The sequence below is a fragment of the Strix uralensis genome, chromosome 3 (genome assembly GCF_047716275.1).
Source record: "Strix uralensis isolate ZFMK-TIS-50842 chromosome 3, bStrUra1, whole genome shotgun sequence".
NCBI classification, from domain to species: domain Eukaryota; kingdom Metazoa; phylum Chordata; class Aves; order Strigiformes; family Strigidae; genus Strix; species Strix uralensis.
In genome coordinates this window covers 34,660,045-34,673,061 of record NC_133974.1, presented here as the reverse complement: position 1 = coordinate 34,673,061, position 13,017 = coordinate 34,660,045, and the positions used below count along the sequence as shown (strand labels likewise).

Genomic DNA, 13,017 nt, shown 5'->3' with positions numbered 1-13,017 from the left:
CGCAATTACACTGCAACTCAGACCACTATCACAAGATAAATCTAATGCTCAACAGAAAATTGAAAATATTTCTTAAGTGCAGCTGACCTGTAAGACAGGCTTTGAACTTTTAATTAATATATTTAAAGGAAGTTTACTTTGCACATGAGCACAGCAACTGCTTGAAATTCTTCTGCAATTGATAAACTTTACAGCTGATGAATTTTCAACCTTAACTGAGCTGTGGTGGCAATCCCTTGGGTAATCTACCTCTGCTCTCTTACAGGAAATCTGTAAACCAAACTTTCAAAAAAAATCTCTCAGAGAAAAGAAGAAAGGAGAACAAAAATACATGTTTCCCCAAACTTAGTATAGTTTATATAATACAAATCTAGAAGTGGATCTCAATACACCATCATTAATTAAAAAAGCCAAGAATGCACGCTCTGTTGTGTTAATGGTTTGCAAAGGGAAAAAGCAACATTTATTGTAAGAATAAACATGTGCCTCATTAGGAATAATGTAGCAAATGATGTCTGTTGTGTATACATGTTAAAGATTTTGCATAAGATAGTGTTATTTATGCTTTCTGCTCCACCTCTTTTACCTGTGTGCAGAAGACTCACTTTTGCTTCAATTAAAATCAGTGGCAAATTTCATTAATTTTCATCAGACATTTATGGTAATGGAAATATGAACCATATAAAAATGTTAAAGACTTGGCAATTCAGTTTTACCTTTGAATTATTAAAAAACAACTACCTTACAGCAGTGAGATTTATTTGCAATGTCAGAAGTTTACACTGTCTAGGAATATAAATTTTTGCTTTTATATATTTTCTCCATAAAAAGATTAATGAAATTACAAACCATGTACTTTCCCTTTGCACCAAAACTATTATGAAAAATTTCACTGCATTTTTATGAGTATTGGTAAATATATTAATGACGTTTATCCTCATGAATAGGGAAATCACTACTAATGACTGAATGATCATTGGTATTCCATTTGGCTGATGCTAGAAAACATTTGCAATTATTGAAAAAATATCAGTTCAATTGTACTTTCACCCAGTTTAGGGAACTTAATCAAGCTACAAACAACAACAGTAAACCAGGATGAATAGCTATTAAAAAATGTAGTCAGATTTGGAGCACGGAAAGAGCATCAAGTCTGTGTAGATATCATGACTTTTATTTTTGCTTTAAAAAGACAAAGACCAGGGAAACTTAAAAAGTATAGGGGGAAAAAAAAAAGTAAAAAAAAGGTGTCTAGCTCATTAAGCTATCATCTAGAGCCTACTCTGAAAATCTGTCACAAAATATTGTCTCACAGGCAATTAAAGTTTTTCTTGCAGCCTCTGAAACAACTACTCCTTTGAGACAGCACATATTTAATGCTACATTATGCATTCATAGATCCTATGACCCCTGGACAAAAATCTATAATTTAGGGCAACTTCTTTCACCATATGAGACCACAGGAAGTTCATCAAGCGTCCCTGCATCATAAAAGACACTCAATAAGGAAGACAAGAAATGTCACGCCCAAGACTGACACGCCAAGAAAAGCAGATCTGAGATAGGACTGTCACCCCCAAATATAATGCCAATTGCATGATTTTTGCATGAGGGGAAAAAATTACAGCAAAAAGATAATTACAAAGAAAGCTCTTAACTCACTTCTTGCTTTAAAATGGAGAAAAGATGAAGACCATGCTTGCAAAGGTTGTACGTTTATTTAAAAATCTGAAAACCAAACACTAACCTAAGATACTATCCACCTTCCTATCCATAATTCCTAATCCCGTTTAGAAATAAATCCTATGACAAATACAAGAAATTCCACATGCAGGAACTTTTCCCAACCCACATCTTGGTGACACTTTCTCAGAGAAAGCCTTTTGTTCTCTTCTTTCAGAGGATCAGTTTTGATTTTTATGGCAAATTTGTTGTCTCCTCTGGATCACTGCTCTTGAGGGGGAAAGCGAGTCCAGTACAAATGAGAAAACTTAGTAGGCCAAGCCTCAAAAAATAAAACACGAAACAGTATTTTACTAAGGTAAGTATACATCACATCATAAACAATTCTGATACTTATCTACTGAAAATCCTGAGGTGGGCAATAGTGCTCCAACGAAAAACAAGCGAAAAAAAGAAGGTAGATGTTATTTATTGCTCGTGAGGAGAGGACTGCTGTCCGTGAACAACATGTCCAGGAAAGAGGAGGAATGAAGGGTTGTTGAACATTTTACCTTCTCTGACAATCACGGAGAAAATGCAAGTGGTTTTAAAGATTGTTTTATTTCCACCTCTCTGGTCAGTGTATAGTGACTGAGGTAGCACAAGAAAATTCAGGATGTGAACATAAAAACCTATGAAGTCCAATTAAGAGAAAAGTAGAGATCTGCATCTGGTGCAGAAGGATCCCATGCATCCATACAGGCTGACAACCCACTGTTTGGGCAGCAGCCCCACCAAAAAGGGCCTTGGCGTTCCTGTGGACACAGCAGCATAAGCGTGCCCTCATCAAAAATAAGACAAGCAGCACACAACCGCATTAGAGGAATGGGGCCATCAGGCTGTAGAAAGTTATTTTTCTCCTCTACTCTAGGTGGCCTCACACTATGGCACCTAGTCGTGCACCCCATCTCCAGCTGAGCAGGGATGTGCAGAAGTTGGAAGAGACGCTGGACAGCAACCAAGGTAGTCGGGGGCCTCGAGCTTGTGTCTTAGAGAAGTTGAGGGAGTGAGCTTGTTCAGACTGGCAAAAGGGTGATCTGATGACCTAGTAGCAGCCTACAGCTACCTGAAGGGAAATTACAAGGATAAAGAAGCCAAATTCTTCTTGCTAGTGCCAGATGATACATAAAGGGGCAATGGCCATAAACTGCCACTTGGGAGGTTCAGGTTGGCTCTCCCATTCTTCCTTCCCCATGTCAAAACCCCTCCTTTCTCAACAGGTGGGTGTTGCAGACCTGTATGCTACCCACCAAGGTGGTGGGAACTCCATCCAGTGAAGTTTAAGACCTGTCTAGACAAACCCTGGCTGACACGACTGGGCCTTCCTGTCAGACTGGGTGACTTCCACAGGTCTCTTCCAAACAATGTTTAAGTGAGAAATAAGCACACATACAGAATCGCAGACTGTCTCAGATGTTGCAGACCACTGCAGATTTACACTGAAGTGCACCTAAATATCTACCATCATTCACTGTCACTCTGAAAGAAAATGCCTCCTAAAGTTTAGGCGTTACACTTAAAGAGTTTTAAATTTTTACCTCCTTAATACCTAATAAGATTTGCTTTGCCACATCATTTCTGTTGTCAACACTATTAGTTATTTGTAAATATCATGCTGTTATTTGTTTTTTAAAGCATATAAAAAATGTATTGTTGTCCTAACAACATCAGACCCTGACTCTGAAATTGTGCTTGAAAAGATGAAAGCCATAGATCTACCCACAGAGCACCTAGAACTAGTTCATTAGATGACTTGAGATGGATAAAATAAAGAGCTAAAATAATTTCTCCTACTTTCTGATAGCAGGAGAAAAAGCAAGTATTTAGGCTGTTGCACATTATTGGGTTTTTTTAATCAGAATGTGAAACCTCCCTAATTATACAAATGGCACAGTATGATGCAGCGCTGTTAGCTCACATGCAAAGATGCTGCTGTTCAATTGCCATCTGATCATTAGTAAGCTATGTCCTTTCCGGCAGATCTGGAAAGCTAAAATAGCTAGTTAAATCTTTGATGGCATCATTAGATTAGAACATAGAACAAGAACACCGTACAGGCTCTTAAATTCATCTAGCACTGCATCCTATCTCCAGCAGTGGCCAACAGAGGATGCCCGTGGAAACGTATCAACACAGGTCATGCAAAGTGATACTGCCCCTGTGCACGCATCCAGCCCTGCGATTTGTGATTCAGAACCTTCCAGAGCAAAAGGTGGTGGCTTTGTAAAGAGAAGGACATCCCCACAACAAACATGGGATGCATGGAGTATAGTACAAAGAAGTCTGTAAGAAACAGAAACTTTATTACTCCTGAAATAAATCCAACATGTTAAATTAGGAAACTTATGCAACTAATTATACCCTACCAGTATAAACAGTATCAAAGAGCAGTATTTTTTTCTGAAGCTCTCATGCCATCTCTTTTTCAGAATGTCAATTAAGAATAAAAATAATACAAAATCCTTTTGACAACTGGAGATGAAACCCAGAGTTAAATTTGCAACAAATATGTAATTCCCCTTTGATAATTCTAAGGCAATGTCTATACATTTTTATCAAACCAAAGAACCCAAAATAATCTAAATAAACAGCCACAGCAACAACAGAAAGAAATCCTATGACATCCCAAGACAATGCTTTTGAACAGTTACAATATCACAGTATTTTAATGTAGGCGCACGCATCTTAAATATGCACATGCTCCACATGTAGGTGATGTGGTGTGGCATAAATATTTTACTAGCAGGAGTTTAAGTTACTGACTCATTACTCACAAATGGTATGAATGTTCTTTTCTGATTTGATAAGTGTTCGTATTTTCGGTGTTCCTGAATGATTAAGAACAGAAGACCGTGGTATCTGAAAAGCAGTTTTGCAAAAACTTGCAGGAAAGATCTTAGATTTTTAACTAGGGCTTCCATGTAAAGATCTACTGAGGTGCCCAAAAAGGATCCAAGAAACACGTAATTTATGGGTCTGCTCCCCAGCACAACATTACTGAAGTCAAAGGCCTTTGCTCAAGAGTAAATCCTTCCTCTGGTAGCAGAAGTTTGCAGAACAGCTGTCTTTTCCAGCATTTGGCAAGTTTATATTTATAAATAAACTAACCAATTGACTTCTGAATGTAGGTCACAACCCTCGTTCCTCAGGTGGTTGGCCTGTTCTTCTCTCATTTGAAAGGGCAAAAAGAAAAAAGAGTGAACTGTGCATAATTATCAGCTCTAAAGTGTTTTTCCCTGTGGAAATAAGCAATGAAAGAATCACTGCAGGGATGGTTTCTTGTTTGTAACTGATGCTTAATTCCCCACTTCTTATTTCAAAAACAAACAGGCAAATGTAAACAAACTTCCACATCTAAGACTTCCAACTGAAACTCTGAAACTACCCTTGTGTTACTTCAACCTGCATATCAGAGTGAGCTTCATTTCAGGAGACCAATGATATACACAAAAGGTCTCACCCCAGATAGCCCATTCCTGAAACAGAAACAGTACAGAGCTGTAACGGGCTCCACTGCAGTCAAGAACAGTTTAACAGAGGTAGGAGCAGACATCTCATCCACGTACTTAGTAATTTCTTCGCAACTCTAGGCCACTTGTCTCAAGACTTTTTTCTTTCAAATAGCTGGAGCTTTTTGTTTTGTTTTTTAATTCTGTAAGAAGGTGTGTTTTCCAAGATGCAACTGTATTTGATCAGGTGGCTAGAAAAAATTGAGCCTGAAACACCAAAAATATTATCTGAATATCTAGCAGTCTTTAAATCAGAATTATATAAATACATTAAAATAATTTATAAGCTGGCAATGAGGATGGCTGTCAAACTGAAATCCAATGGAACTTCAAATGCACCTTAAACACTGTAGCAGTGACAGATCCTTAAAGGTAATATTATTACTAGGTGCCTTTATATTACAGTAATGTTTCAAGCTCTTTCACACAGATCTGCTCAGATAAAAGATATAATGTTGGCATTTACAGCTGCCAAAATTGCCATTTGCAATTAAAAATTAAAACTGGCACTCTTTCTATGCAGGCAATTATCTAAACGCAACTGGCAATCTTCCTTGTTTACAGTGCTGCTGTGTCATGACTTCACTCTGTTTGGAAATTTTTTTTTTTTTTTTGAGGTTTAAACTTGTCAACCTTATTTCCAACTCGAACTGTACTTGTTTTAATGATTTTCTTCAGGATCTCAAAGAGAAAGGTCCAAAACTACAATTTACACATTTTATATTGCCACTTCAGGCACTGCAGTAAGATAATTCCTAGTAAATACTTTGGTGATTCTCACAACATTAATTTACATTCATCTATGCTGCAGGATAACACCTGTAAGAACCCAAACAGCAAAATGTAACAAATAAATGCCCTCCAAGAAGAAAGTTCAAGCTGTAGGAGTTGACTTTCACAGTAAAACAGAGAGGATGGGCAGATATTCTAAGTGGACAAAAATCCATTTACTGAGTAAAATATTACATTAAGTATGTTTCTACTGCTTGTTATCTATAGCTATTTTGATCTACTAAATAAATCTATTCACAAAGTATCTCATTAATCAGACTGCCATGGTTTTGGCAAAGTATTTTTTCACTTATAAAAACTTTTATTAAAGTCGGATTTGGGGATTCCCCTGCTGCCAGGAGAGGAGCACTCTTTACGCTGTCAAACAGCTTTTAGGGAACAGTTGCTTTTTTCCTGAAGTGGCTGTAACCGCTAGCTTGATTCCGGCAACTATCGTGGAAATACAGTTACCTACAGCGTATCAGTTAAAACTTGTGATTTATTTCTATTTTCGGTAGCCAAACACAGAAATACCTTATGTTATATCCCCGATACAGTAATGCCTGTCATCCTCCCTCCGCAATTTATCGCAACGTTCTCATCTAGGACTATGATCCAGTGCAGTGACTCCTTGCCAGCCCGCACTGCACGGCTCGCTCAGCCGTCCAAAAGGCTTTTGCGTCGGGCCTTTCCCCCGAATATTACCAAAACCCGTAAAACCAGGGGATTGCTAATGAACTGAGGAACACCACTAGCCCCGGGGCTACTTTAAGTCGTTACAGGCTCAGGCCCCCCTCCCACAGCTCCCCCACGCCAGCCTCCGTCGGTAAAGCAGCGCAAGTTTCGCAACGCGGTGCCAGCCCCGCTCCGCGCAGAGCGATGCGCCGGGACGTGCGGTTCAGCCCCCGGCTCTGTCAGGACGAGGGCGACGGGAGGGGTCGGTCCCTCGCTAAAAGCAAAGGCGCAGAAATGGCAGCGCCGGAGGAGCGGCCGGGCCCCGCGCCCTTCCTCGGGGGCGGCGAGCGGCAGGTGGGCGCGTCCGGGTGGCGGCGTCCCGCGGCGAGCGCCCGCGTGGGACGGCGGCGCGGCCCCCGCCGCCCCCCGCACTCCCTGCGGCGCGGAAACCACGCGCGCTCGGAAAACACGCGGGAGGAAGAAACGCGCCGCGCGGCTCCGCGGCGCTAACTTTTCAAACCGCGCAGCGCTCGCTCTCCGCGAAGCGAAACGCACGCCGGGGGTACCACCGGCGCCTCCACCGCGCCCCGCCACCACGGGGAGGGGCCCGGGAGCGGCCGGCACCCCTCGCCCCATCTAACCTCGGGGCCGGCGGGGCGGCCCCTGCGGGAGCGCCGCGCAGCCCCCCCCCCCCCTCCCCTCCCCCGCAACCCGGCGGCCTCAAGCGCCCCTGAGCCAAGCGAGCATGTGCTCCCCGCCGCGCTCTGCTCCGGCTCCTTCTGCCGGGCGAACCAAGCCTCCCCCCCGCCCCCGCCACCACCGCCTCCCGCCGGGGGCTGCGCGGATTTTCCGTCGCCCGCGGAGCGCCGCGCCGCAGGTGGCGGTGGCTCCCCCGCCTCCGCTGGTGACTCCCAGGCACTTTCGGCGCAGCGCGCGGGGGACTTGTCCTCCCCGGGGACCGGCCGCGGAGCGACGCTCGGGGAGCGGAGCGGGAGGAGGGGAGGTGTGCACCGCGGCTCTGGCCGGGGGCAGGTGCGGTGCAGCCGCCCGGGAGGGGCCGGGCCGGGAGGGGCCGGGCCGGGAGGAGAGGGGAGCGGGGTCGGTACTCACACGAAGGCGTGGTAGACGAAGGCCCAGCCGCGGGGCCGCTCCAGCACGTTGTACAGGTAGTTCTGCAGCCGGCGGTACTTGGCGTTCCTGCGGCAGCTCGGCCCGCTGCTGTACGACAGCGGCTTCCCCAGCAGGCTCATGCGGGCGCCGTGCTTCCCGCGGCGGCCCTCCCGCAGCCCGGCGGGGGCGGCCGCGCCGCCGGTGCCCAGGAGCAGCAGGCCGTCGCCGCGGGCCGCCGCGCTCGCCAGCGCCCTGCCCCGGCCCGACTCCACATCCTTCATGCCCGCCGCCGCGCCGCTCTTCACCCAGAGCCCCGCGGAGCCGCCCTCCTCCCCGCCGCCGTGGTTGCGGGGCATGGCATCACCCCGGGCGCCGGGGCGAGCGCCGGGGCCGCGGCGGAGCAGGGCGCGGGCGGCGGCGGCCAGGCACCCCGCGGCGGCGGGCCGCAGGAGGCAGCGGGGGCCGAGGGTCTCCGGGCGGCGCCCGCGGGGCGCGGGGGCGCGGGCCACTTTGGGCGCCCGGCGCGGCGGGCCGGGCTGCGGCAGCTTCGCGGGGGGCCCCGGCGAGGCAGCGGGCGCCCCCCCGGGCGCGCTCTCCTCCCGGCCGCCGGCCCCCGCAGCGCCGCCCGGCGTGGCTCCGCGGCCCGGGACGGGGCGGCGGGAGGAGCGGGGCGGGGGGGCAGCTCCGCGCAGCTCCGGCAGAGAGGCCGCGGGGGCGAGGGCTCCGGGCCGCGGCTCGGCGGTGCGTTTCGCCGCCCGCTCCCTCGCCGCCTCCCGCGGCGCTTGGCCCGGCCGGGCCGGGCAGGCTGTTGCTCTCGCTCCCGGCGGCGGAGAAAGTCGTCGAGAGAGGCGGGCGGGCGGGCGGGGGCTGGCAGGGGCCGCGCTGCCGGGCACCCCCGCGTCCCCGGGGTGCGAGCGGCGAAGGCAGCGGCGGTGCCCGCGGCGGGGCGGGCGGCGAGCGGCTGGCGGGACGCGGCGCCCGCGGGCTACGCCCGTTCCCGGGAAATGTCCATTTAAGTCCGAGAAAGTAACAAAACTGCCGTAAGTCTCGGCGGCGGCGCGGGGGCGGTTCGGCCGGCGGCGGGACCCCGCTGCGGGCGGGGAGCGTGGCCGGCCCGGGCGGGGCAGCGCAGGCGAGCCGCCGGGTGTCCCCCCGAGGGGGCGGCGCAGCCCGACACGCCGCTCCGGCGCTTCCGCCGTGCCCCGGCCCCGCGCGGCGGCGGGAGAGCAAATCCCAGCGGCGGCGGGGGCTGCCCTCCCTGCGGGCTCCCCCCTAGGCCCCGGTAGCTCCGGCCCCGGCGCGGTGCAGCCGGAGCGCAGCGGTGCCGCCGCTCGGTGCCCGAGCTGTGCCGAGAAAACAAAGCTCCCCCTGCCGAGAGCGGGCCTTTAACTCCCCGCCGCATCAAGGTGAGCTTGCGGAAAAAAAAAAAAAAAAAAAAAAAAAAATCCACCTCACCACGCCGCAGGCGCGGCCGCTCCGCGCCTCCCCGCCCGGAGCTGGCGGCAGACGCGCCGGCTTTGGCCGCTGTTTATTGCCGGTGCTCGGCGGACGCCCCCCCAGTCACCCCCCCGCAGCCCCCCCTTAGCCCCGCGGCTGCCTGCGGCGGGCAGCCACCGCCCGTGCTGCTCCCCGGGGCTCGGCAGCGCCCGCCGCCCCCCCGGGGGACGCTCGGGAGCCCCGCCGTGCCCGGGGGAGAGGGCGAGCCGCCGTCCGGGCACTTCGGCACCCACTTCGTGAAAAACAGGCGCGTGTCACTGGTTTTGCAGCCTGAGCACCGCAATGTGCAAAAATGTGACGCTAATTCGTGAAGGGTTAATGAAAAGCGATAATGTGGACGCTGATGTTATGCGAAAATCAATAGAGGCATTCAGAAATTCAGTTAAATTTCGGGTTTTTTTTTCTTCGTACTGGCAAGTTAGAGGCCAGGCTCTCAAGCCCTTGATTAACACACCATCTCCAACTTTAAGAAAAAGAGGTAAGCAGTGAAGTGGATGTCATATTCTGGCTGAGGACATTAACTTGTGCCTCTACTGAAGAAACATGGAAACATCACAGTACTAATTCACTGCTACAATGTCTCCAGAGCCGTTCAATCAGTTGTCTTTATTTAAAGAGCTTAATCTTCTCCCTTTCTTCACTGCACTTCCTCCTCCACTGCAGGCGGCTTCAAACAGGAACTTCTAACATGTGAACCGCAGTGGCCACTCACGCTCGTGATAAGGGATGGCAGAAACAGCACACATGTCAAAACAGATGTTAAGTAGTTGATATAAGTATCCACAGCAACCCCATTAATATTTAAGCTTTCCAGTGGCACATATCTACTCCTCTTTCTTTGAATTGTAAATGGAGTTAGTTAATCCTTCATTTACTACTTGTTTGCATTTCCCTGGTTTGATATGCAAGTGTTTACACTCTTCATTTTTCTCATCCCACGTACTTGTTTACAGCCAAAGATGTATAGCATGCCTTTCACATCAGCTGGGCCTCTGGCACCATGCTTAGATTTATACTCTACTGACCTCAGTCACTTGAGTAAAATATTTGAGCGCTGGTACTCAAGTTCCGTTTAACTGGGAGCACACTGTCCAGCCCACTCAGGAAGGCTCCCTCAAGCCCCTGTCCCACAAGCGCTCACCCGAGAGCTTCGGTTCGTTGGCATGGGGAGGCCGTGGCACAGCTTGCTGTGGCAGAACTGCACGCCTGCATCACTGTTGACAGGATCAAGTCTTTAAACTGGGGATTTGGACAATACACTGAAAATTCCTGAACTCCTGTTCCCGATGCACTTTTTGTGATCTACTAAGAAATATTGTTATAATTCTGTGCCCTCTAGTGGTGCTTAAAATCATCTATTAATTTAAATAATAGTAAGGAAAGCAGTCTGTGAGCACAAATAGTATGGGCCAATATTGAAATGTAGCCATAGATGCCAGGACAGCTACAAGCAAACAAAAGTAATGCTCTTAGTGATAAATTAAGTACTTTATTTTTACAGTTTGTGATTAAAAGTATTTTCCCATTTATTATCTTTTATTAAATAATGCTTTAAAAGTATATATTATGGTAATTAATCTAATCCCCACTTGTTAATATGTCAGATAACCAGGACGTGATACACTGGTTGAATGCTGAGTAGATCATTAGTACCGAGGCAGCTGCCTGCCCTGTACCAGACAGAGGGGTTGTATTGTGTGAAAAAGCTAGTCCTCCTCTAAGTATTTATTGCAAAATATGGGTCTACATTTATCTGACAACAAATTCCCCTGATATTTTGGCTTCAGACTATATAATACCTACAGAGATGAGTCGTGTGAAATTCTAGCGTGTCCGCATGGTCCAAGGTCACCCTGGGTTCAGGTGTCAGTAAGAGGATCTACTTGACGAAATCTCCAAGGCAAGAACATCCCAAGGAATCTTGACTTCTCGAGGCTGCAGGTACAGTATATCCCACCTGCAGGTGAGACAAGAAAAATGGCGCGCTAAAGTGCAGCTGGGGAGTAGCCATTACTGTGCTTTATGGCAAATGCCAACAATGTATTCCTCCAAAATTCTAGGTCATGGGTTTTAAGGTCACATTGCATTATTCCAAATGTATACATCAGATCCTGGCTTGTGGAAGGATCAGGTGATACACATAATCTTTTCTGATCAGGAACAAAATGTCACATATGTTTGGAATTTTCAGGGTTTTCTTTCCAATGTGTTATTTGTGATATGTTGTCTTCAATCAGTGTTTCTGGGTTCCATTTGAATAAAAGAGAGGAAACAGTTTAAACAGCAGTGATATTCCCTTATTCCCTTATTTATAATAAAATATGCTTTTGCAGCAGCATGGAACTTCTTTTCTAAGACATTTACTAATGCAATTTTGGGGTTAGCCACACTAGAAGTTAAAGCAGGCCTTCACAATGACTGAATTTGCAGATAAATAACAGGAATACTGAAATGCACTGGTGTAATTGTGACACAGGGTAGATATTAACAGAAGAAGAACCTTGTTACAGGGCAAAAAAAGAGGGAAACAAAGAAGACCAGTGGTGTTGGGGGGCAGTGGCCGGAGTTCAGTGCCTTGCTCTGTGCTGCCAGGCCAGGTAGGAACTGGAACCTGCCCACATCATGTCCAAAGTACCCGAGCATGTAGTTGCCTCAAGTCACAGACAGATGCTTACCGAGCTGCTGAAAACCAGTTGTGTACCTCAGCTTTTAGTATTTATGTGGATTTGAAAATTCTCTCTTTGTGCCTCAATTACATATCTGTCACAGGGGGTGGTAGCAATTCGTTCGTAGAGAGAGGGATTGTTAGCATACATTTATGGAACAGTGTAAGATGCTCAAAATACTGCAAAAGGGAAACGGTACAAATCACGTACATACAGTGGCTGTTTTAAACAGAAAAGCAGCCAGAGTGCAAGCTGGAGGGCCTTCGTAGCAACGCTTTGCAAAGGTCAGTTTACCGTGGTATCATGTTTTGAGTTCATTTGAGTTGCTTGTTAATAACCTTTTTTGTGTTATATAATACTGTGAGGTATCATGTGTGCTCTAGTTTTGCATCTCTTTGTAAGATTTTTAGCTTTCTGCCTAATTATATGGAGGAGGGGATACACATAGCTATTCTTGGTGACAAGCATACAAGAGTCAGGAATAAGTTTTCAAAGCGCTTAGGTGTTAGGAACAATGCATTTGCTATGTGGAGCTGTTGTGTGGCCTGTAATACATGGTATGCATCTCCAGGAAACCCCAACCTGAGCATCACTATTGCATAACAAATCATTAGCAAAATGTCAGATGATGTGGACAGCATGTCAACGGTTGTAGCAGGGCTCTGATATCAATATTCAAAAATGTTGGAGTATTATATATATATTGCATTAATATTACGAGATGTTGGAATATTTTCCTGCAAGCTTTTTTCACATAAATGAAAGAAGCAAGACTGTCAGTAGCATGAGGCATTCAGGCACTGAACATGGCAGAAAGGACTGCCCAACCTTCCTGGTGCATTCTTCATGGGATCCCTTAACCTTGAACTTGAGGGAGTACCTTCAAAAATAATTTAGTTTTGATCTTCCCTTTATGTGTTGATCTTGCTGTTAGACTGCTACGAGGTTGCTAGCTCTTGAGGGATACCTGTGTCCACAAAGAGCTGTCCTGAGACCAGACTTTCATTCCAAGCAGACTGTGGCCAGCACTAATGATCACTCTGGGTTACTACCAGCACAGGCTAAAT

General features: G+C 47.5%; 1 protein-coding gene across 1 annotated transcript in view; it reads right to left on the bottom strand.

Moving 5' to 3' along the window:
* The window catches only part of KCNQ5 (potassium voltage-gated channel subfamily Q member 5), a 295,700-nt gene extending 287,554 nt beyond the window's left edge, over window positions 1–8,146 (bottom strand). Inside the window, exon 1 of the mRNA XM_074861878.1 lies at window positions 7,788–8,146. Within this exon, the coding sequence (XP_074717979.1) occupies window positions 7,788–8,143 (356 nt within the window). The 5' untranslated portion in view covers window positions 8,144–8,146. The remainder of the gene's footprint in view (window positions 1–7,787) is intronic.
* Window positions 8,147–13,017: the final 4,871 nt, after the last annotated feature.